General features: G+C 37.8%; 1 protein-coding gene across 1 annotated transcript in view; it reads left to right on the forward strand.

Annotated features, from left to right (window-relative positions):
• TTLL7 (tubulin tyrosine ligase like 7) overlaps nt 1-23509 on the forward strand; it is a 715282-nt gene that overhangs the window by 612798 nt on the left and 78975 nt on the right. The window contains exon 19 of the mRNA XM_053693316.1: nt 1488-1648. Coding sequence (XP_053549291.1) covers nt 1488-1648 — 161 coding nt within the window. The remainder of the gene's footprint in view (nt 1-1487; nt 1649-23509) is intronic.

Below are 23509 nucleotides of genomic sequence, written 5' to 3' on the forward strand. Positions count from 1 at the left end.
AATGATACTAAGAGAATGAAACAAATTTAATAAAATAAGTAATTTGGAGTTGTTTAAAATTGTATGTTCTAATCCTAATAGAAAAAATATTGGGTTCCATGTCCCTTTAAGCACTCTACGAGTCCCAAGATCTATTTTTACTGTACGTTTAACCCCTTTACGTGAGTTAAACACACGGTTAGCCTAGGGTCAGTAGTCTGAAAATTACATTCTCTAATGCATTTTTTGACTATAATGGCCCTTTAATCACATGACCTTTTAATTCCTGAATAAAGCAACTTAATGATCATCGGATAACTTGCGCCTACCTTGGTCTAACATATTGATAATCATCACATGACCTGCTCCTTTGTAGATCATCCTAGATTTAAATGAATGTGATATCTGTCTATATATTTTTGTGAGAAACACAGGCTGTTCTGAGACCTAAAACGTTCTTTTAACGGATATTATAAAAATGCATGTTATTCCCTTCTACTGAATATAGTCTAGCCAATAACAACAGAGAGGTCATGCCTTCCCTGTCTATTTAGAAGACCTGCAATCAAAAATACCATGTTGATTTAATGATAGGTTGCAACTGACAAGTTCCATGGCTGACCAGTCATATACGTAAGAAAACATGAACGCTGACAGTAATCTCTAAATGACGTGCAATCATTACATTAAAACATCATTATAGAAAGATGAAGATAGTTCCGTTACTTTGCTATGCTCAGGGGTATTGACCCTAATTTATATTACAGTATATTGAGAAGAGAAAAAAAAAAGATTAATATCATTCAACTGAGAACACATTATTCTTTGTTTCCAGTAAAAGGTTTTCATTTATAGTTTTCATTTATAGTACATGGCAATTAAGTGCAGAGAACTCATTGAAATGAGAGATTAATTTTTTTTTGCTATTATTTCTGTGTCACATAAAGAGGCCAGTTATTCTGGGGCTGGGGCTTTATTCAATATCATTTTATTTTTAAATGCAAAGGGATTTTTATTTTTCCCTTAAAGGGACAGTCAAGTCCAAAATAAACTTTCATGATTCAAGCATGTAATTTTAAACAACTTTCCAATTTACTTTTATCACCAATTTTGCTTTGTTCACTTAGTATTCTTAGTTGAAAATGAAACCTTGGAGGTTGATATGCTAATTTCTTAGACCTTGACGGCCGCCTCTAATCTGAATGCATTTTGACAGTTTTTCATCACTAGAGGGCGTTAGTTCATGTGTGTCATATAAATAACATTGAGCTCACGCACATGAAGTTACCTAGGAGTCAGCACTAATTGGCTAAAATGCAAGTCTGTGAAAAGAACTGAACTTAGGGGGCAGTTTGCAGAGGCTTAGATACAAGGTAATTACAGAGGTAAAATGTGTATTATTATAACTGTGTTGGTTATGCAAAACTGGGGAATGGGTAATAAAGGGATTATCTATCTTTTTGAACAACAAAAATGTTGGTGTTGACTGTTTAATGTTCTTTTTCTAGGTTTTGGATATAGTGAGAACAAATATTCGCTCTCTTCTACAACGCATCTGGAAGGTTACCGACATTGAATGTTTACATTTGTACCGTAGTTTCAATCGCGTCTTTAACCGTTTGCTGTGGAATCATGGCCAAGGCCTATGGAACAGTTTCTGTAATTCAGGGTAGGCTAAATATCTTTTTTTTTTTTTTTTTAATAACTTTTGCCTATTTAATTTTTTTTTATCTGTCCAGCAGAATAGCAAAACCATTCTGTGTTTATAAATTGAATGTCCAGGGATCATACGTTTTTAAAATACCTTGTAAATGACACTTGAAATTGTGTATACAAAACAGTTTTCAGCTCTGTTATAAAAATGATTGAGGATTTGGTGCATACATTTGGCATCAGTTCAGGACTGTTTTCCGCACTGCTCTAAATGAAATGTAGGCAGCTGAATTGCTGAAGTTCACACAGAAATCTAATTTCCCTAGCTGTAATATATTGTGAAAAACTCCAGTTCCTCGAAGATGAGATATACCTGCATTAAGCTTCTATTGAGTAAAAGGCTTTAAGAGAGATGAGTTGGGAGTGTCAGATTCTGACAGCTTTTAAGTCTTTAAACAGTAAAGCAGTCAGAGGTTCCTTATTTTTGCCTTTTTACTTTTATGCCCAGTCAATTTACATTGAGAATGCAAAGAAAATAATGATCTTTTTCAGCCATACAATAGCTACTAAGATCATACGTTTTCTTTTTTAACAAATCAATTGAACATTGTACAGATTTATAGATTAGGTCTGTCCAATAAAAGAAGGAAAAAAAACAGAGCATATACCAGGTGACTATGCAATGTTATAAATAGTTTTTCCTTTAGTTTATACATTAAAGGGACATTAAACACTAAATACACGCTAGATAGAATGATGCATTCAAAGAAAAGATTAGTCCATGACTAACTTGTAGATGTATTTTTTATGTTTCATTAGTTGTTTAAAAAGTGACAAAATAAGTGTAAAGTTTTAGTGTCTATAATACAATGGGAGCTGCCATGTTGTAACTTGTGTTACCTTCTCTGCTGTGGCCAATTAGGGACAGTTATAAATAAGTCACTAGAGTGTGCAGCCAATGGCTGTGCTGGATGTAACAGTGTTCTGCACTTCCATTTCTAACAGGAACTGAAAAGCTCACAATTTCAGAATGTAATTACAGGCAAAGAGGACAAAATAAATAATGAAAGTATATTGCAGAGTTGTTTTATTATATACAATTTATCATTTTATATTACCATCTCAAAGTGTTTAATGTCCCTTTAATGTTATATTAGATTTAGACAGAGAATACCATTTAAAAAAAAAAGTTTCCAATGGACTTCTATTATCAAATTTGCTTCATTCCTATGATATTCTGCGTTGAAGAGATACCTAGGTAGTCATCTGAAGCACATGGCAGGAAATAGTGCTGCCATCTAGAGCTTTTGCCAGTGGATAACATTTTTGCAAGACTGCTGTCATATAGTGCTCCAGAAATGGGCCGGCTCTTAAGCATACCTTCCTTGCTTTTCAACAAAAGATACCAAGAAAACAAAGACACTTTGATAATAAAAGTAAAATAGAAAGTTGTTTAAAATCACATGCTCTATCTGAAAATTTTAAGTTTCATTTCCCTTTAAAATGACTTTTTGGAAGTCATAAATATTTTCCTTTGTCATTCGACCCTAGGAAATGAATATTCCAAAACGAAATAGAAATTACACATCTATTTACTTCAGTCTCTGTCAGATTAGTAAAAAATATATATAAAATATTGTCTTTATCTAACCTTGATTGAAATGGATTCTGAAATAAAAAGGCATTAGGCCTCATTTATGAAGCTGCAGACTGCAGATTCCGCCACCTAAATCATCCTGGTCAGGATCAAACGGATGATTGACCAGTACTGCTCTTGACCCAATTGGTTGCGTGAGAGCAGGGGTGTGGCTGCACAAGCAATTACTTGTGCAATCATAACTGCAGGCAGTGGATGCTGCCTGCTCTCTATGATCTTGGACTATGATGAATGGGGGCCATTGAGTTTTCAGGGTGTTTTGTTCTAGCTATAAAAATCAGTTTCATGTATAATGATAGAATATTCCTTCTGTCTACAGACATTTGAGGTCACCTTATGCCTATGTCCTTTAGAATATCAATATTTAACCCACTCTATCTGTAAAACTGCTTTTTCATTTGTTGGTACTGTAGACCAATGGTTCTCTAACCTTTCCAAACTTTGACATATTTGGCAATGGAAATTTCTGTTGCAACACACTGGTGTTCTTAATGCTGGACTCTTGTGCAATTAACTGTAATTATATAGTCATTTAATTTAACGCTGCATTGACTGAATTCAAATAGATTTCCAATATGTATTTTTATTGCAAAATTGAACTATCTGGCATTGATGAATGTTTAGTGTTACAATATATGTTTATCTTTCTTAAGTGTCTAATCATATACAAGATTTTACACCTCATGCACACAAACAATTTATATTAATCATATATGATTCTAGTCAGGCACTCATAATCATGTGAACCCAGACAACCTACAATACTTGGTGACATAATCATTTTTGTATTACTGGTGGTTGATTGTTGGTGCTTTAGTTTACATTTAAAGAAGAAGACTATGAATTTCTATTAGAAGGACTTCTCTTGTCTTCTAAAATTGGGGTTTTAACAGTTCTGAAGCTGTATGTCTATATTATAGCTAAAAAAGGATAATTAAACGAGATAGCACCTTTGTGACTAGGTTTTAAAAACAAAATATGCTGTTGTGACCCGGCTTTGAAACAGGATCGCGCCTTTGTGACTGCGTTTTTTTAATGGAACCGGACTTTGTGACCTGGCTTTTAAACAGGATTTTGCATTCATGACCACAATGGACTTCCAGTCTCAAAGCCATGATCCCCTGGAGAATTCAGCAATGAAGGAGCAAGAACTGGATAATGCACTGCCGGCAACATGTTTTGATTTTGCGGTCATAAAAGATTGATCCAGTTTGATTACCTGGTCATGGGGAGGCTATCTCATTTGAACATAATTTTTGCTGTTACAATACAGTTTAACAACTGTTGAAATCCAGTTTTAAAAAATGAGAGAATTTCTTCTAATAGAAACCAGTAGTATTCTTCATGATTTTTAATATTGAGATATTAAAAATGTTATTATAGTCATTGAGCAAACATGATCAGTATTCCCATCATGCCTATAAACAAATAGGATTTATATTGTTCAGCTTTGATCAGGATGTATTCAGATTACAATATCTCACACATGTACATGAGTATTTCCCTAACACACTGAACAAAGGGGTTAATTCAAAATAATTAGTGGGGCTGTGGTTTTGAAGTTTGCCCTCTGTAAGATTTATTGATGTTAGATGCAAATTCATTGTTCCTCTGCTAAAGAGAAATATACAAAGCTGTAACTTGAAAGCAGTGAGGCTGAGCTAAAAGGGAAATTATGTGACACTAGTGAACTTAAACTTTGCATGTTTTAAAATCTGGTCCGGAATCTAAACAAAATTTTAGATGTACTTTTGATCACTTCTAAGGAAGATACGCTATAACTTTATTTTTAATATAGCGATGAAGTTATAACACCCCGTGCTCCAGCTGCCCACTTTAAAACCCTTTTTTTTGTGAGCTAACAGTTTTGACTGTTCTCGGGGCTCTAGCTACAAAAATTGTTTTTGTGTGACTGCCGTATGGCTAGAGCACCGATTGGAGAATAGTCAAATTGATAGCTCACAAGTGGGCAGCCGAAGCATGGGGTATTAGAATGGTACGGCTAGATTAAAAAATATGTTACAGCGCATCTTTATTAGAAGTGATCAATTAAAGTCCATCTACGATATTGCTTAGATTCTTGACCTTTTAAAATGTATAAAGTTTACCATTCCTTGTAATTACAACATATTTTTACAGTCTTCCAATAGGTTAACATGTCTGCAGTGTGAACATTAAAGGGATACTAAACCCAATTTTTTTTTCTTTCATGATTCAGATAGAGCATGAGATTTTAAGCACCTTCCTAATTTAATCCTATTATACATTTTTCTTTGTTCTTTTGCTATCTTGATTTGAAAAAGCAGTACTGTAAGCTTTAGAGCCGGACCATTTTTTGTTTAGCACCTGGGTAGCACTTGCTGATTTGTGGCTAAATGTAACAAACCAATCAGCAAGCTCTACCCAGGTGCTGAACTAAAAATGGGCCGGCTCCTAACCTTTCATTACTGCTTTTTCAAATAAAGATAACATGAGAACAAAGAAAAATTGATAATAGGAGTAAATTAGAAAGTTGCTTAAAATTGCATGTTCTATGTGAATCATGAAAGAAAATAAAAGAACAGTTTAACACTTTGTTGCAATAGTTTTCCACACTCCATCCAGTACTTTCTTTCATTTGAGTGCTTCCTCGTCACCGTCATTGTGTTAAAAAAAATGTCCATTTCTTGACTTCAGCAGAACTTATAAGATAACAAACTGCAAATTAGTGAGAGATGTATGTGGTGAAGTTAGGCTTATGAAATCTGCCATGTGCTCTTTTAGTTTTCAGGATTGGAAAATCCATCATTTTCAGATTTAAGTTACAGGATAAGAAGGCAAAATAAATAAAGTATATTGCAAAATTGTTTTACTATGCACAATTAATGGACCAGTGGAATTATAATAAAAAGACAATTCAAAAGCACTTAGGGGACGATTTATTAATGTGCGGACGGACATGATCTGCTGCAGCGATCATGTCTGCCGCACATTGATAAATGCTGACATTGCTGCATTCGGCCGTTAATAAATCAGCCCCTTAGTCTGAATCATGTGACTGCCATCAGCCAATCACAAAATGCATGTACGTATATACTATTGATTCTTGGACATAGTAGAAGCTGGTTCCTCAGAAAGTGTGCATATACAAAATGTGCACATTTTGATAATGAAAGGGTAATGGGAAGTTGTGCTCTATCTGAATCATTAGTTTAATTTTGACTTTAGTGCTCCTTTAAAGGAACAGTCAACTCCAGAATTTGTATAGAGATAGATAATTCCTTTAATACCCATTCCCCAGTTTTGCACAGAAAAAACAGTTATATCAATATACTTTTTACCTCTGTGATTACCTTGTATCTAAGCCTCTGCAGACTGCCCACCTTATTGCAGTTATTTTGACAGACTTGAATGTAAGCCATCAGTGTCCTCTCATAAGTAACTCCATGGCCGTGAGCACAATGTTATCTATATGGCACACATGAACTAACACCCTCTAGCTGTGAAAAATTGTCAAAAATTGTCAAACGCACTAGTTTTAGCTTTCAACTAAGAATACCAAGAGAACAAAACAAATTTGATGATAAAAGTGCATTGGAGAGTTGTTTCAAATTGCATGCCGTATCTGAATCAAGTTTAATTTTCACTAGACTGTCCCTTTAAGCATTCTTACTCATACTGTTCCTTTAAAAATGCACAGAAACCTATAGAGCAATTTGACATAACCACAGTTCATCCACCTATATCCTTTGATGAGGCACAGGGAATGTGATGGGCTGTCTCCTCTTAGACATTTTTTCTTATGCTGTAGAAGCTGCAGAAGAAACTTTGCAGGACAATCAGTCAAAAAAATAAATTGCATTACCAATATAGTACAGTTCATATTTTTTTACTTCTTGCTCCTTTAAAATATAGATGTTCTTAATTAAATGATCCATTCTCAACCTCATGGAAGAATCAATACAATTAGTTTTATTCTAAAATCAAGCAAATCTAGCAAACAAAATCATTGGGTTTTTTTAAAAAAAAATTATTTTGTGAGCTTGTATTTGAAATACATTAAATTTGATATTAGTAAAAATTAGCTGTGCACTCAAAAATGAAAAAACAAAACAAAAAACTTTTATTAATCAATTTAAATATGTGGCGCATTAAGGTTGTACAATGACTAACCTGCGTTTCACGGCAAAAACTGGCATATTTTTATTTTGCTCTCTTTGCGCTATTTCAAGAATATAATGTAAAACAATCATTATTTTAAAATAAAATTAAAATAAAACTTCACGTTTTTATCTTTTTTAGATGGTCACCATGTTTTGTAATTAAAGGAACATTAAACACTAAATAAATGCTAGATAGAATAATGCGTTCAAAGAAAAGATTAGTCTGAGAATAACATACAGATGTATTTTTTAAAGTTTCATCAGCTGTTTAAATATTGACAAAATAAGTGCAAGGTTTTAGTGTTTAGAAAGCAATGGGAGCTGCCATGTTGTAACTTAGGTTACCTTCTCTGCTGAAGCCAATTAGAGGCCGTTAGAAATAAGTCACTAAATTGTGCAGCCAATGGCTGTGGGGAATATACCAGTGTTCTGCACTTCCACTTCTAATAGGATCTGAAAAGCTCACAATTTTCAGATTAAAATGACAGGAAAATGGGACAAAGTAAATAATGAAAGTATATTGCAAAGTTTTTTTATATATATACAATTTATCATTTTATGTTACCATCTCAAGGTGTTTAATGTCCCTTTAAAGAAATGTTGTTCTAAACAATTTATCATTAACTATTTATATCATGCACATGAAAGAGCAGCAATTAAACCTGTTGATAAAAATGTGAAGTAAAACATGTTTACTTTTAAATTTAATATAAACTTGGCAGTATCAAACTGTACCTTCTTCTAGTGCTTATTGGCTGATAGGTACTTCCTACTAATTGTTATTGGCTGATAGATACTTCCTGTTGGCATTCATTTGGGCTATATTCATGGACTCTAGTTAGGCTGCTAAGGGGTCTCATTGTTAAGACAAAAGCATATTCAATCAGGTAGAGACAAACATTCACCCCCAAATGAACCAGCAACAATGTAGCTCAAAACGGATACCGCTAGATTCCAGCACTTATATGTAAAGTCATCATCGGTACTGTAAAGGGCAATTGTAGAGTAAGGTTTACTTACTAACACTCAATGTTAACAGTAGTCTTGAAGGGTCACAGAGTTTCTCCGTGTAGATATAACTTTTCCTACAGCTCTCAGTGCTCCTTAGATCCTCAGCGTTCGTGAGCTATGACTACGACAGTTGCCGAAATGCGTACACTTTTCTAGCTCATACACTCCTGTTTTTTTTTTACTGTGCACCCCCTGTTTTTTACTGTTTTCTACAATAAAAGCTAAGTTTTACTTTTGCAAAGCCCTCGGAAACAATATTGTTTTTGCTATTAATTTATATAGGCCTAGATTACAACTGAAGCACTTTCACTCAATAGCAACTATTTTACTTTCAACTTTTAATATGAGCTCAAAAAGTTTAAAATTGCTATTGATTTAACTTGAGCAGTGTTAGAGCTCAACAGCACTAATGTTTTTGTGCTGCACTTGTTAAATTCCAATACATAATTAGTGATGTCGCAAACCTAAAAATTTGGCTTCGCTAACTGCGAACGCGAACTCCCGCAAAAGTTTGCGAACGGGCGAACCGGGCGAACCCCCATTGACTTCAATGGGCAGGCGAATTTTAAAACCCACAGGGACTCTTTCTGGCCACAATAGTGATGGAAAAGTTGTTTCAAGGATACTAACACCGGGACTGTGGCATGCCGGAGGGGGATCCATGGCAAAACTCCCACGGAAAATTACATAGTTGATGCAGAGTCTGGTTTTAATCCATAAAGGGCATAAATCACCTAACATTCCTAAATTATTTGGAATAACGTGCTTTAAAACATCAGGTATGATGTTGTATCGATCAGGTAGTGTAAGGGTAACGCCCGCTTCACAGTGACAGACCAAACTCCCGCAGCGGGTACAACATCATCATCATCACACCGTACGTCCATGTGTGTAATGCTGCCTGACTGAGACATATCCCTGTTATGGGGGTTGCCTGCCTCTGCCTGTCATTTTTTTTTAAATGTACACTTACACTACTATTAAACAAGATATGAGTGGTGGCACTGGGCAAGTGGGCCCAGTATAAGCTGTGAGCCTAACACAAAAAAGCAGACTGATGTTTCACAGTCCAAAATGTTTTTTTTTGTTTTTAAATGTACACTTACACTACTATTAAACAAGATATGAGTGGTGGCACTGGGCAAGTGGGCACAGTATACGCTGTGAGCCTGAAACAAAAAAGCAGACTGATGTTTCACAATCCAAAAAGTTTATTTTTTTTAAATGTACACTTACACTACTATTAAACAAGATATGAGTGGTGGCACTGGGCAAGTGGGCACAGTATACGCTGTGAGCAGGAAACAAAAAAGCAGACTGATGTTTCACAATCCAAAAAGTTTATTTTTTTAAATGTACACTTACACTACTATTAAACAAGAAGATATGAGTGGTGGCACTGAGGATGAAAGTAGGCACAGTATATGCTGGGAGCCTGACACACAGGCTGGCACTAGGCTGACCTGGCAACTAAAATTCAATAACACTACCAGACTGATGTAAAAAAAAAAAATCAAAACATTTACACTAATGTTACAACAGATATGAGTGGTGGCACTGAGGAATTAATCACAGTATATGCTTGCTGTGGGCCTGGCACACAGGCCTGATGGAAAATGAAACTAGATTAAACTTGCAATAAGCAAACTAATGTAAAAGTTTTGTTTTTTAAATTTAAAATAATGTTACACCAGATATAAGTGGTGGGGGTGGCACAGAGCAATTAATAACAGTATATGCTGTGTGCCTGAGAGACCCAGGCCTGATGGAAAATGAAATTAGATTACACTAACAAACTAATGTAATTTTTTTAAAAAATTTTTTACAATAATGTTCTGTTACACCACCAGATATGAGTGGTGGCACACAGCAATTTATCACAGTATATGGTTGCTGTGGGCCTGGCACACAGGCCTGATGGAAAATGAAATTAGATTAAACTTGCAATTAGCAAACTAATGTAAAAGTTTTAATTTTTAAATTTAAAATAAAGTTACACCAGATATGAGTGGTGGGGGTGACACAGAGCAATTAATAACAGTATATGCTGTGTGCCTGGGAGACCCAGGCCTGATGGAAAATGAAATTACATTACACTAACAAACTAATGTAAATTTGTTTTTCTCCTGTTAAGTGTAGTCAGTCCACGGGTCATCATTACTTATGGGATATTAACTCCTCCCCAACAGGAAGTGCAAGAGGATCACCCAAGCAGAGCTGCTATATAGCTCCTCCCCCCTACATCACACCCAGTCATTCTCTTGCACCCAACTAATAGATAGGATGTGTGAGAGGACTGTGGTGATTAAACTTAGTTTTTTATATCTTCTATCAAAAGTTTGTTATTTTAAACGACACCGGAGTGTGTTGTTTCCTTCTCAGGCAGAATTTGAAGAAGAATCTACCTGAGTTTTTTGTATATGATCTTAGCGGACGTAACTAAGATCCATTTGCTGTTCTCGGCCATTCTGAGGAGTAAGGTAACTTCAGATCAGGGGACAGCGGGCAGGTTCACCTGCAAAGAGGTATGTTGCAGTATATTATTTTCTAAGGAATGGAATTGACTTTGAAAATAATGCTAATACCGATATAATGTAAGTACAGCCTTAAATGCAGTAGTAGCAACTGGTATCAGGCTGACATGTATATATGTTAACACTTAAGTATTTCTGGGGAATGGCACTTCACTGGGAAAATACTGTATGCATATAACTTTTAGCCTAACTTGCAGTGTGAGCGACTAGCAGCAGGCTTTTTAATGACATTTCATATATTAGATTTTAAACGTTTACTGGCATGTTAAATCGTTTAATTATCTGAGGTACTTGGTGAAAATTGTTTTGGGCTTTATTTTCCACATGGCTGTCGTTGTTTTAAATTAAAACAGTTTACTGAGCTTCCCTCACTGTTGTAGTGTGAGTGGGAGGGGCCTATTTTGGCGCTTTTACTACGCATCAGAAATTCAGTCACAGTCTGTCTTTTTCTCCCTGCATGATCCAGGATGTCTGCACAGAGCTCAGGGGTCTTCAAAACTAGTTTTGAGGGAGGTAATCACTCACAGCAGACCTGTGAGACTGTGCTTGACTGTGATAAAAACGCTTATATTGTCAATTGTTATACGTTTTTTTCTGATATTAAGGGTTAATCATCCATTGCTAATGTGTGCAATCCTTTGCTAAATTTGGTTTATATAACTAATCCGGTTCATTGTTATTCAACTGTGACAGTTTTTGTGTGCTTCTTAAAGGCACAGTAACGTTTTTACATATTGCTTGTAAATTTAGTTGAAAAGTATTTCCAAGCTTGCTAGTCTAATTGCTAGTTTGTTTAAACATGTCTGACACAGAGGAAACTCTTTGTGCAATATGTTCAAAAGCCGAGGTGGAGCCCAATAGAAATTTATGTACTAATTGCATTGATGCTACTTTAAATAAAAGTCAATCTGTACATGTTAAGCAACATTCACCAGACAACGAGAGGGAAGTTATGCCGACTAACTTGCCTCACGTGTCAGTACCTGCATCTCCCGCTCAGGAGGTGCGTGATATTGTAACGCCAAGTACATCAGGGCGGCCATTACAAATCACTTTACAAGACATGGCTAATGTTATGACTGAAGTTTTGTCTAAATTGCCAGAACTTAGAGGTAAACGAGATCACTCTGGGATGAGAACAGAGTATACTGATAATGCTAGGGCCATGTCTGATACTGCGTCACAATATGCAGAGCATGAGGACGGAGAGCTTCATTCTGCGGGTGACGGATCTGATCCAAATAAATTGGATTCAGACATTTCAAATTTTAAGTTTAAGCCGGAAAACCTCCGTGTATTGCTAGGGGAGGTGCTAGCGGCTCTGAATGATTGTAACACAGTTGCAATCCCAGAGAAAATGTGTAGGTTGGATAAATATTTTGCGGTACCGACGAGTACTGACGTTTTTCCTATACCTAAAAGACTTACTGAAATTATTACTAAGGAGTGGGACAGACCCGGTGTGCCTTTCTCACCCCCTCCTATATTCAGAAAAATGTTTCCAATAGATGCCACCACACGGGACTTATGGCAAACGGTCCCTAAGGTGGAGGGAGCAGTTTCTACTTTAGCTAAGCGTACCACTATCCCGGTGGAGGATAGCTGTGCTTTTTCAGATCCAATGGATAAAAAGTTAGAGGGTTACCTTAAGAAAATGTTTGTTCAACAAGGTTTTATATTACAACCCCTTGCATGCATTGCGCCTGTCACGGCTGCGGCAGCATTTTGGTTTGAGTCTCTGGAAGACACCCTTGACTCAGCGACATTAGATGAGATTTCACTTAAGCTTAAAACCCTTAAGCTAGCTAATTCATTTATTTCTGATGCCGTAGTACATTTAACTAAACTTACGGCTAAGAATTCCGGATTCGCCATTCAGACACGCAGAGCGCTGTGGCTAAAATCCTGGTCAGCTGATGTAACTTCTAAATCGAAATTACTTAACATACCTTTCAAGGGGCAGACTTTATTCGGGCCCGGTTTGAAAGAAATTATCGCTGATATTACGGGAGGTAAAGGCCATGCCCTGCCTCAAGACAGAGCCAAACCCAGGGCTAGACAGTCTAATTTTCGTGCCTTTCGTAATTTCAAGGCAGGAGCAGCTTCTACTTCCTCTGCTCCAAAACAGGAAGGAGCTGTTGCTCGCTACAGACAAGGCTGGAAACCTAACCAGGCCTGGAACAAGGGCAAGCAGGCCAGAAAGCCTGCTGCTGCCCCTAAGACAGCATGAAGTGAGGGCCCCCGATCCGGTAACGGATCTAGTGGGGGGCAGACTCTCTCTCTTCGCCCAGGCTTGGGCAAGAGATGTCCAGGATCCCTGGGCGTTGGAGATCATATCTCAGGGATATCTTCTGGACTTCAAAGCTTCTCCTCCACAAGGGAGATTTCACCTTTCAAGGTTGTCAACAAACCAGATAAAGAAAGAGGCGTTTCTACGCTGTGTACAAGACCTTTTACTAATGGGAGTGATCCATCCAGTTCCGCGGTCGGAACACGGACAAGGGTTTTACTCAAACCTGTTTGTGGTTCCCAAAAAAGAGGGAACCTTCAGACCAATATTGGATTTAAAGATCCTGAACAAATTCCTAAGAGTTCCATCATTCAAGATGGAAACTATTCGGACAATCTTACCCATGATCCAAAGAGGTCAGTACATGACCACAGTGGATTTAAAGGATGCTTACCTTCACATACCGATTCACAGAGAACATTACCGGTATCTAAGGTTTGCCTTCCTAGACAAACATTACCAGTTTGTAGCTCTTCCCTTCGGGTTGGCTACGGCTCCAAGAATCTTTACAAAGGTTCTGGGCTCTCTTCTGGCGGTACTAAGACCGCGAGGAATTTCGGTAGCTCCGTACCTAGACGACATTCTGATACAAGCGTCAAGTTTTCAAACTGCCAAGTCTCATACAGAGTTAGTACTGGCATTTCTGAGATCACATGGGTGGAAAGTAAACGAGGAGAAGAGTTCTCTCTTACCACTCACAAGAGTTCCCTTCTTGGGGACTCTTATAGATTCTGTAGAAATGAAAATTTACCTGACAGAGGACAGGTTAACAAAGCTTCTAAATGCTTGCCGTGCCCTTCATTCCATTCAACACCCGTCAGTGGCTCAATGCATGGAGGTAATCGGCTTAATGGTAGCGGCAATGGACATAGTTCCTTTTGCACGCCTGCACCTCAGACCGCTGCAATTGTGCATGCTAAGTCAGTGGAATGGGGATTACTCAGATTTGTCCCCTACGCTGAATCTGGATCAGGAGACCAGAGATTCTCTTCTATGGTGGCTTTCTCGGCCACATCTGTCCAGGGGAATGCCCTTCAGCAGGCCAGACTGGACAATTGTAACTACAGACGCCAGCCTTCTAGGTTGGGGCGCTGTCTGGAATTCCCTGAAGGCTCAGGGATCATGGACTCAAGAGGAGAGTCTCTTTCCAATAAACATCCTGGAATTGAGAGCAGTTCTCAATGCCCTACTGGCTTGGCCTCAGTTAGCAACTCTGAGGTTTATCAGGTTTCAGTCTGACAACATCACGACTGTGGCTTACATCAACCATCAGGGAGGGACAAGAAGTTCCCTAGCGATGATGGAAGTATCAAAGATAATTCGCTGGGCAGAGTCTCACTCTTGCCACCTGTCAGCGATCCACATCCCAGGAGTGGACAACTGGGAGGCGGATTTCCTAAGTCGCCAGACTTTTCATCCGGGGGAGTGGGAACTTCATCCGGAGGTCTTTGCCCAAATACTTCGACGTTGGGGCAAACCAGATATGGATCTCATGGCGTCTCGCCGGAACGCCAAGCTTCCTCGTTACGGGTCCAGGTCCAGGGACCCGGGAGCGGTCCTGATAGATGCCTTGACAGCACCTTGGACCTTCAGGATGGCTTATGTGTTTCCACCCTTCCCGATGCTTCCTCGTTTGATTGCAAGGATCAAACAGGAGAAAGCATCAGTGATTCTAATAGCGCCTGCGTGGCCACGCAGGACCTGGTATGCAGATCTAGTGGACATGTCATCCTGTCCACCTTGGTCTCTGCCTCTGAGACAGGACCTTCTAATTCAGGGTCCTTTCAAACATCAAAACCTAATTTCTCTGAAGCTGACTGCATGGAAATTGAACGCTTAATTTTATCAAAGCGTGGATTTTCAGAGCCAGTAATTGATACCTTAATACAGGCTAGGAAACCTGTCACCAGGAAAATTTACCATAAGATATGGCGTAAATACTTACACTGGTGCGAATCCAAGGGTTACTCATGGAGTAAGGTTAGGATTCCTAGGATATTGTCTTTTCTACAAGAAGGTTTAGAAAAGGGTTTATCTGCTAGTTCGTTAAAGGGACAGATCTCAGCTCTGTCCATCCTTTTACACAAGCGTCTGTCAGAAGTTCCAGACGTTCAGGCTTTTTGTCAGGCTTTGGCCAGGATTAAGCCTGTGTTTAAATCTGTTGCTCCGCCGTGGAGCTTAAACTTAGTTCTTAACGTTTTACAAGGTGTTCCGTTTGAACCCCTTCACTCCATTGATATCAAGCTGTTATCTTGGAAAATTCTGTTTTTAATGGCTATTTCCTCGGCTCGTAGAGTCTCTGAATTATCAGCCTTACATTGTGATTCTCCGTATCTGATTTTTCATTCAGATAAGGTAGTTCTGCGTACTAAACCTGGGTTCTTACCTAAGGTAGTCACTAACAAGAATATCAATCAAGAGATTGTTGTTCCATCATTGTGTCCTAACCCTTCTTCAAAGAAGGAATGACTTCTGCACAATCTAGATGTAGTCCGTGCCCTGAAATTTTATTTACAGGCAACTAAAGATTTTCGACAAACTTCTTCCCTGTTTGTCGTTTATTCTGGACAGAGGAGAGGTCAAAAAGCATCTGCTACCTCTCTATCCTTTTGGCTTCGTAGCATAATACGTTTAGCCTATGAGACTGCTGGACAGCAGCCTCCTGAAAGGATTACAGCTCATTCTACTAGAGCTGTGGCTTCCACTTGGGCCTTTAAGAACGAGGCCTCTGTTGAACAGATTTGCAAGGCTGCAACTTGGTCTTCTCTTCATACTTTTTCCAAATTTTCCAAATTTGACATTTTTGCTTCTTCGGAGGCTGTTTTTGGGAGAAAGGTTCTTCAGGCAGTGGTTCCTTCCGTATAGAGATCCTGCCTGTCCCTCCCGTCATCCGTGTACTTAGCTTTGGTATTGGTATCCCATAAGTAATGATGACCCGTGGACTGACTACACTTAACAGGAGAAAACATAATTTATGCTTACCTGATAAATTCCTTTCTCCTGTAGTGTAGTCAGTCCACGGCCCGCCCTGTTTTTTAAGGCAGGTCTAAATTTTTTAATTATACTCCAGTCACCACTGCACCCTATAGTTTCTCCTTTCTCGTTTGGTTCTTGGTCGAATGACTGGGTGTGACGTAGGGGGGAGGAGCTATATAGCAGCTCTGCTTGGGTGATCCTCTTGCACTTCCTGTTGGGGAGGAGTTAATATCCCATAAGTAATGATGACCCGTGGAGTGACTACACTACAGGAGAAAGGAATTTATCAGGTAAGCATAAATTATGTTTTTTCTAAATTTACAATAATGTTCCGTTACACCACCAGATATGAGTGGGGACACTGAGGAATTAATCACAGTATATGCTTGCTGGGTGCCTTGCACACAGGCCTGATGGAAAATGAAATTAGATTAAACTTGCAATTAGCAAACTAATGTAAAAGTTTTGTTTTTTAAATTTAAAATAATGTTACACCACCAGATATGAGTGGTGGGGGTGGCACAGAGCAACTAATAACAGTATATGCTGTGTGCCTGAGAGACCCAGGCCTGATGGAAAATGAAATTAGATTACACTAACAAACTAATTTAAAAATTTTTTTTTTAAATTTACAATAATGTTACACCACCAGATATGGGTGGTGGCACAGAGGAATTAATCACAAAATTAGATTAAATTTGCAATTAGCAAACTAATGTAAAAGTTGTTTTTTTTTTACGTTATCCCTATGAACCCCTAATCTGCTGCCCCTAACACCGCCGACCCCTATATTATATTTATTAACCCCTAATCTGCCGCCCCCAACGTTGCCTCCACCTACCTACAATTATTAACCCCTAATCTGCCGACCGGACCTCACCGCTACTATAATAAATGTATTAACCCCTAATCCGCCTCACTCCCGCCTCAATAACCCTATAATAAATAGTATTAACCCCTAATCTGCCCTCCCTAACATCGCTGACACCTAACTTCAAGAATTAACCACTAATCTGCCGACCGGACCTCACCGCTACTCTAATACATTTATTAACCCCTGAAGCTAAGTCTAACCTTAACACTAACACCCCCCTAAGTTAAATATAATTTAAATCTTACAAAATAAATTAACTCTTATTAAATAAATTAATCACTACACTATCAATAAATTAATTAAATACAATACCTATAAATAAATACAATTAAATAAACTAACTAAAGTACAAAAAATAAAAAAGAACTAAGTTACAAAAAATAAAAAAATATTTACAAACATTAGAAAAATATTACAACAATTTTAAACTAATTACACCTACTCTAAGCCCCCTAATAAAATAACAAAGACCCCCAAAATAAAAAAAATGCCCTACCCTATTCTAAAATTAAAATAGAAAAGCTCTTTTACCTTACCAGCCCTTAAAAGGGCCTTTTGCGGGGCATGCCCCAAATAATTCAGCTTTTTTGCCTGTAAAAAAAAAACATACAATACCCCCCCCAACATTACAACCCACCACCCACATACCCCTAATCTAACCCAAACCCCCTTAAATAAACCTAACACTAAGCCCCTGAAGATCTTCCTACCTTGTCTTCACCACACCGGGTTCACCGATCAGTCCAGAAGAGGCTCCGAAGTCTTCATCCAAGCCCAAGCGGGGGCTGAAGAGGTCCATGATCCGGCTGAAGTCTTCATCCAAGCGGGAGCTGAAGAGGTTCATGATCCGACTGAAGTCTTCATCCAAGCGGGAGCTGAAGAGGTCCTTGATCCGGCTGAAGTCTTCTATCAAGTGGCATCTTCAATCTTCTTTCTTCCGGATCCATGTTCATCCCGCCAACGTGGAACATCCATCTTCACCGACGACTTCCCGACGAATGACGGTTCCTTTAAGGGACGTCATCCAAGATGGCGATTGGATCAGCCAATCGGATTGAACTTGAATCTGATTGGCTGATTCCATCAGCCAATCAGAATTTTCCTACCTTAATTCCGATTGGCTGATAGAATCCTATCAGCCAATCGGAATTCGAGGGACGCCATCTTGGATGACGTCCCTTAAAGGAACCGTCATTCGTCGGGAAGTCGTCGGTGAAGATGGATGTTCCGCGTCGACGGGATGAACATGGATCCGGAAGAAAGAAGATTGAAGACCCCGCTTGGAAGATGACATCGCCCGGATGGAAGATTTCTTCAGCGCCGCTTGGAGGATCACTTCATCGGATGGAAGACTTCTTCAGCACCGCTTGGAGGATCACTTCTGCCGCTCCGGATCTCCTCTTCAGTTCCATCGGTGGCTCGGCTGAGTGAAGACGACTCAAGGTAGGATGATCTACAGGGGGGTAGTGTTAGGTTTTTTTAAGGGGGGTTTGGGTTAGATTAGGGGTATGTGGGTGGTGGGTTTTAATGTTGGGGGGGGGTTGTATTTTTCTTTTACAGGCAAAAGAGCAGTTTTCTTTGGGGCATGCCCCGCAAAAGGCCCTTTTAAGGGCTGGTAAGGTAAAAGAGCTTTGAACTTTTTTAATTTAGAATAGGGTAGGGCATTTTTTTATTTTAGGGGGCTTTGTTATTTTATTAGGGGGCTTAGAGTAGGTGTAATTAGTTTAAAATTGTTGTAATATTTTTCTAATGTTTGTAAATATTTTTTTATTTTTTGTAACTTAGTTCTTTTTTATTTTTTGTACTTTAGTTAGTTTATTTAATTGTATTTATTTGTAGGTATTGTATTTAATTAATTTATTGATAGTGTAGTGTTAGGTTTAATTGTAGATAATTGTAGGTATTTTATTTAATTAATTTATTGATAGTGTAGTGTTAGGTTTAATTGTAACTTAGGTTAGGATTTATCTTACAGGTAATTTTGTAATTATTTTAACTAGGTAGCTATTAAATAGTAAATAACTATTTAATAGCTATTGTACCTGGTTAAAATAAATACAAAGTTGCCTTTAAAATAAATATAAATCCTAAAATAGCGACAATATAATTATAATTTATATTGTAGCTATATTAGGGTTTATTTTACAGGTAAGTATTTAGCTTTAAATAGGAATAATTTATTTAATAAGAGTTAATTTATTTCGTTAGATTTAAATTATATTTAACTTAGGGGGGTGTTAGGGTTAAGGTTAGACTTAGCTTTAGGGGTTAATAGATTTATTAGAGTAGCGGTGAGGTCTGGTCGGCAGATTAGGGGTTAATAATTGTAGGTAGGTGGAGGCGACGTTGGGGGCGGCAGATTAGGGGTTAATAAATATAATATAGGGGTCGGCAGTGTTAGGGGCAGCAGATTAGGGGTTCATAGGGATAACGTAGGTTGCGGCGGTGTACGGAGCGGCAGATTAGAGGTTAAAAAAAATATGCAGGGGTCAGCAATAGCGGGGGCAGCAGATTAGGGGTTAATAAGTGTAAGGCTAGGGGTGTTTAGACTCGGGGTACATGTTAAGGTGTTAGGTGCAGACATAGGAATTGTTTCCCCATAGGAAACAATGGGGCTGCGTTAGGAGCTGAACGCTGCTTTTTTGCAGGTGTTTGGGTTTTTTTCAGCTCAAAATGCCCCATTGTTTTCTATGGGGGAATCGTGCGCGAGCACGTTTTTGAAGCTGGCCGCGTCCGTAAGCACCGCTGGTATTGAAAGTTGCAGTGGCGGTAAATATGCTATACGCTCCCTTTTTGGAGCCTAACGCAGCCCTTCTGTGAACTCTAAATACCAGCTGTATTTAAAAGGTGCGGGAGAAAAAAAGCCAGCATTAGATACGCGGGTCGTTACCGACAAAACTCTAAATCTAGCCGTAAATGTTTTGAGTACAATATCGCTTTAATGCAGTAATTACCACATGCATGCATTTCCGTAGCCAAGACATTATACATTTCCAAGCAATTGTCCCTAAATTGCTAAAGAAATGTATAAAAAAAGATTTAACTTGTAATTTTTTCAAATAACAACAAAAAATATACACTTTCTTTATCAAACAGGTTATTTTTTTTGGTGGAGAAGCTCTGATGTTGACTACAATGATATATAGCTATTGTCACAACAACAAAAATGATTTACGCTAGTCAAATTTGAAAAAGGCAATTGTTTTTTTTTTTAATGCATTCAGAATTACATTTTCATAGTAAGAGAATAAATAACCAGAAGCTATGAGTATCAATATAATCTGCAGATTCTGCTGAAAAAAAATAATATATATTTTGCTTGCTTTGCTTACAGGGAAATAATTATAGTAGACAAAATATGAAATCTCCAGGGTCTTTAAAATCTTTTATCACAAAAGGCAGCAAACGTTCTAGGTATGGGAAGAATTTAGTAGATATTAAAAATTGTCTTATCTGAGCTAATAAGAGCATCAGTATATATTAAAAAAAGTTTTCACACACCTACATTGTAGCAAAATGCAGAATGTGGGTCACTAATTTTTAACGCGTTTCACATTTTCTGTGACCTACTTTTAAAAAATATTTTAGTAATAAATCATATGTTTCCATCTCCTGAGTGAGAATTGGTATCTAATTACCTTAGATGCCATTACCATACTTTAGATAAGATTTGTCGAAAGTAATGTTTTATATATTTGTAAAGTGTATATCAGTTGTTAAAGAGACATGTTACCCATTTGCTAAATCACTTGAAAGTGATGTAGCATATCTGTTAAAAACCGACTAGGAAATAACATATGAACATCTTTATGTAAAAACAAGAGATATTTTACCTCAAAATTTATTAAGCTAACCAATGTAAATGCTTTATGAGCAATTATCCTTCAACTACTTCATGATGGAAAAAAACAGCCAATCAGCATTATCAGATCGGTTCACACTTTACTATGATCTTGTGGGATTTCACCATAACCTAATGAAATTTAAAAATAAACTCCCTTAAACTGAGCATGCCTTTGTATGTCCTGGGACTAGCATCCTGATTGGATGCTTAAATTCCCTTTACAGTGGGAAGTGGCTACTTAGGAAATTTAAACTAAAATATGTTACTTTTTTATATATAGATGTTTATGCAGATGCAAAGTCACATTATGTCACAGAGGAGTTGGGCTATAAAAAGTAAAAACAAAAACTTAATTAGAGCTTAGGGTAAACAAAATTTAAACATTTTATGTTTTCTACACTTATTTATGCCATTTTTTTACCCTAAGCTTTAATAAAAATGCTTCAAGGGATCACAGTGGATCCCTATTTTAACCACAATGCAGCCATATGGAGTGGAGGCATTCCTCTAACCAGAGGCCTGTTTGATTGAGTAATGCTAGACAGGAAGTGGATGGATTGTGGTGTCTAGGAATTTCTCTGCCACCTGTGACTTTTCTTATATCCTGGTTTGCAGCAGGAGGGATAGTGCATAGAGTTCTAAATCAGGAGAATCATGCAAAACAATGGTTTGGAGCTCTAATGTAGCATGCTGAAGGCCTAATGTTCTGAATATTGAAGGATACTATTCAGCCACTTTACAGCAGAGTTAAATTATTGGAAAAGCAGACAAGTAAAACATTTTTTGTCCCTTTAATGCCCAGTAATCACAACACAATATATCTTAACTCATACTCCACTTCTTCAGACTGAATACTTTTGTATGTAAATTTGTATGTTGCAATATTCTTTCTTAAGCAGCAAACGTAGTAATAGGGAATTAGGAAAAAAGAACATATGGTGAGATTATCTATGTGGGGCCTATCTATCAAGCTCCAAAAGGAGCTTGACGGCCCGTGTTTCTGGCGAGTCTTCAGACTCACCAGAAACAGCAGTTATGAAGCAGCGGTCACAAAGACCGCTGCTCCATAACCTGTCCGCCTGCTCTGAGCAGTCAGACAGACATCGCCGGAAATCAACCCGATCAAGTACGATCGGGTTGATTGACACCCCCTGCTGGCTGCCCATTGGCTGCGAGTCTGCAGGGGGCGGCGTTGCACCAGCAGCTCTTGTGAGCTGCTGGTGCAATGCTGAATACGGAGAGCGTAGTGCTCTCCGTATTCAGCGAGGTCTGGCGGACCTGATCCGCACTGAGGGATCAGGTCCACCAGACCTTGTTAAATAGAGGGATATGGCTGCACCTCACTGACGAGGCCCACAATAGGCTGAAACGTACGTCTGGGGTTTTGCTGTTTCTCTCGTTCAGAGAAGGATTGCCTGGTATTTCGGGGCTGGACTGTACTGTGAAGTCAGGATCAGACTGATATGCTTCAGGAAAGTTTTTCTCTGTGAAAGGCACATGTTGAGCAAAAAGAGGCTGCTTCTTGGGTGGTAACTAGCCATAGAACAAGCTATTATGCTATTGTTCGTTTCCAGGTTGAGCGCTTCTCTCTTTTTATTTATTCTTGTTAAATAGAGGCCTGTGTTTCTGAACACTACTTGTTTTGTCTCATTTAGTACAATTTCTAAATTTGACCACTGCAACAAATAACGAAAAAAATAGTGACATAGCCCTTCCTGTGAAATAATTAGGTAACCATGATTTACGTAATTAAAATAATATATAACAAATATATGATATATTTCAGTATTCAAGTATACAGATGATGGCAATATATCCATGTGGGGTTAAGTAACTGAAACCATTTGAAAAAGCTACCAATGCCTTATCAAAATTACTGCTCTAATGTGCCGATGGTGGATACACCTTGTATCTTAACTTTTGTGCTTTCTTTAAAAGATAATTCTTTTTTTAAAGAGCCTATAGAAAAGACAATATTGAGCCATTAACAAATAATTGAACCATTAACAGAAAAATATGCAGGAAAAAAATGTATTGTTAGGGTACATAAAAAATCGTATTTTATCAAAAAGGTAAAACGTGTATGTAACTTACATAGGGGTAAAACGCATTAAAAATGCACATCATACATTGTAATTTAAGTACACTGCATGTACAAAAAAACACCTAGAAATTTGTACTTATAAATACAAAATAAAAAGCGTAATTGTTATTTTTTTAATAAAATGGGCGTTCCATGGGCATTTATGAAATTGTCACTCTAATCCCAGCGTAATTCTCTAAACATTTTCATACTACAGGTCACTGTTTTTTTTTTTTATTGCAAACTAAAAGGGGCAAGCTTTTACCTAAACACTCAAATGACTTATTACCCTTATAAAAAACGCATGCATACAAAAATAAAAGCGATTGTAAGATGCTATAAGCAGAAAGCAACATAATGAGATTTACATTGGCTGCAGAATTACATTTTTAAAATGCGCCTCTGCTTTGTGTTACTTTGCTCAATGGAGAGAATTGTCCCATTCCAGCGAGCTCCATTACTTTAT

The sequence above is a fragment of the Bombina bombina genome, chromosome 10, assembly GCF_027579735.1.
Source record: "Bombina bombina isolate aBomBom1 chromosome 10, aBomBom1.pri, whole genome shotgun sequence".
Taxonomy (NCBI): domain Eukaryota; kingdom Metazoa; phylum Chordata; class Amphibia; order Anura; family Bombinatoridae; genus Bombina; species Bombina bombina.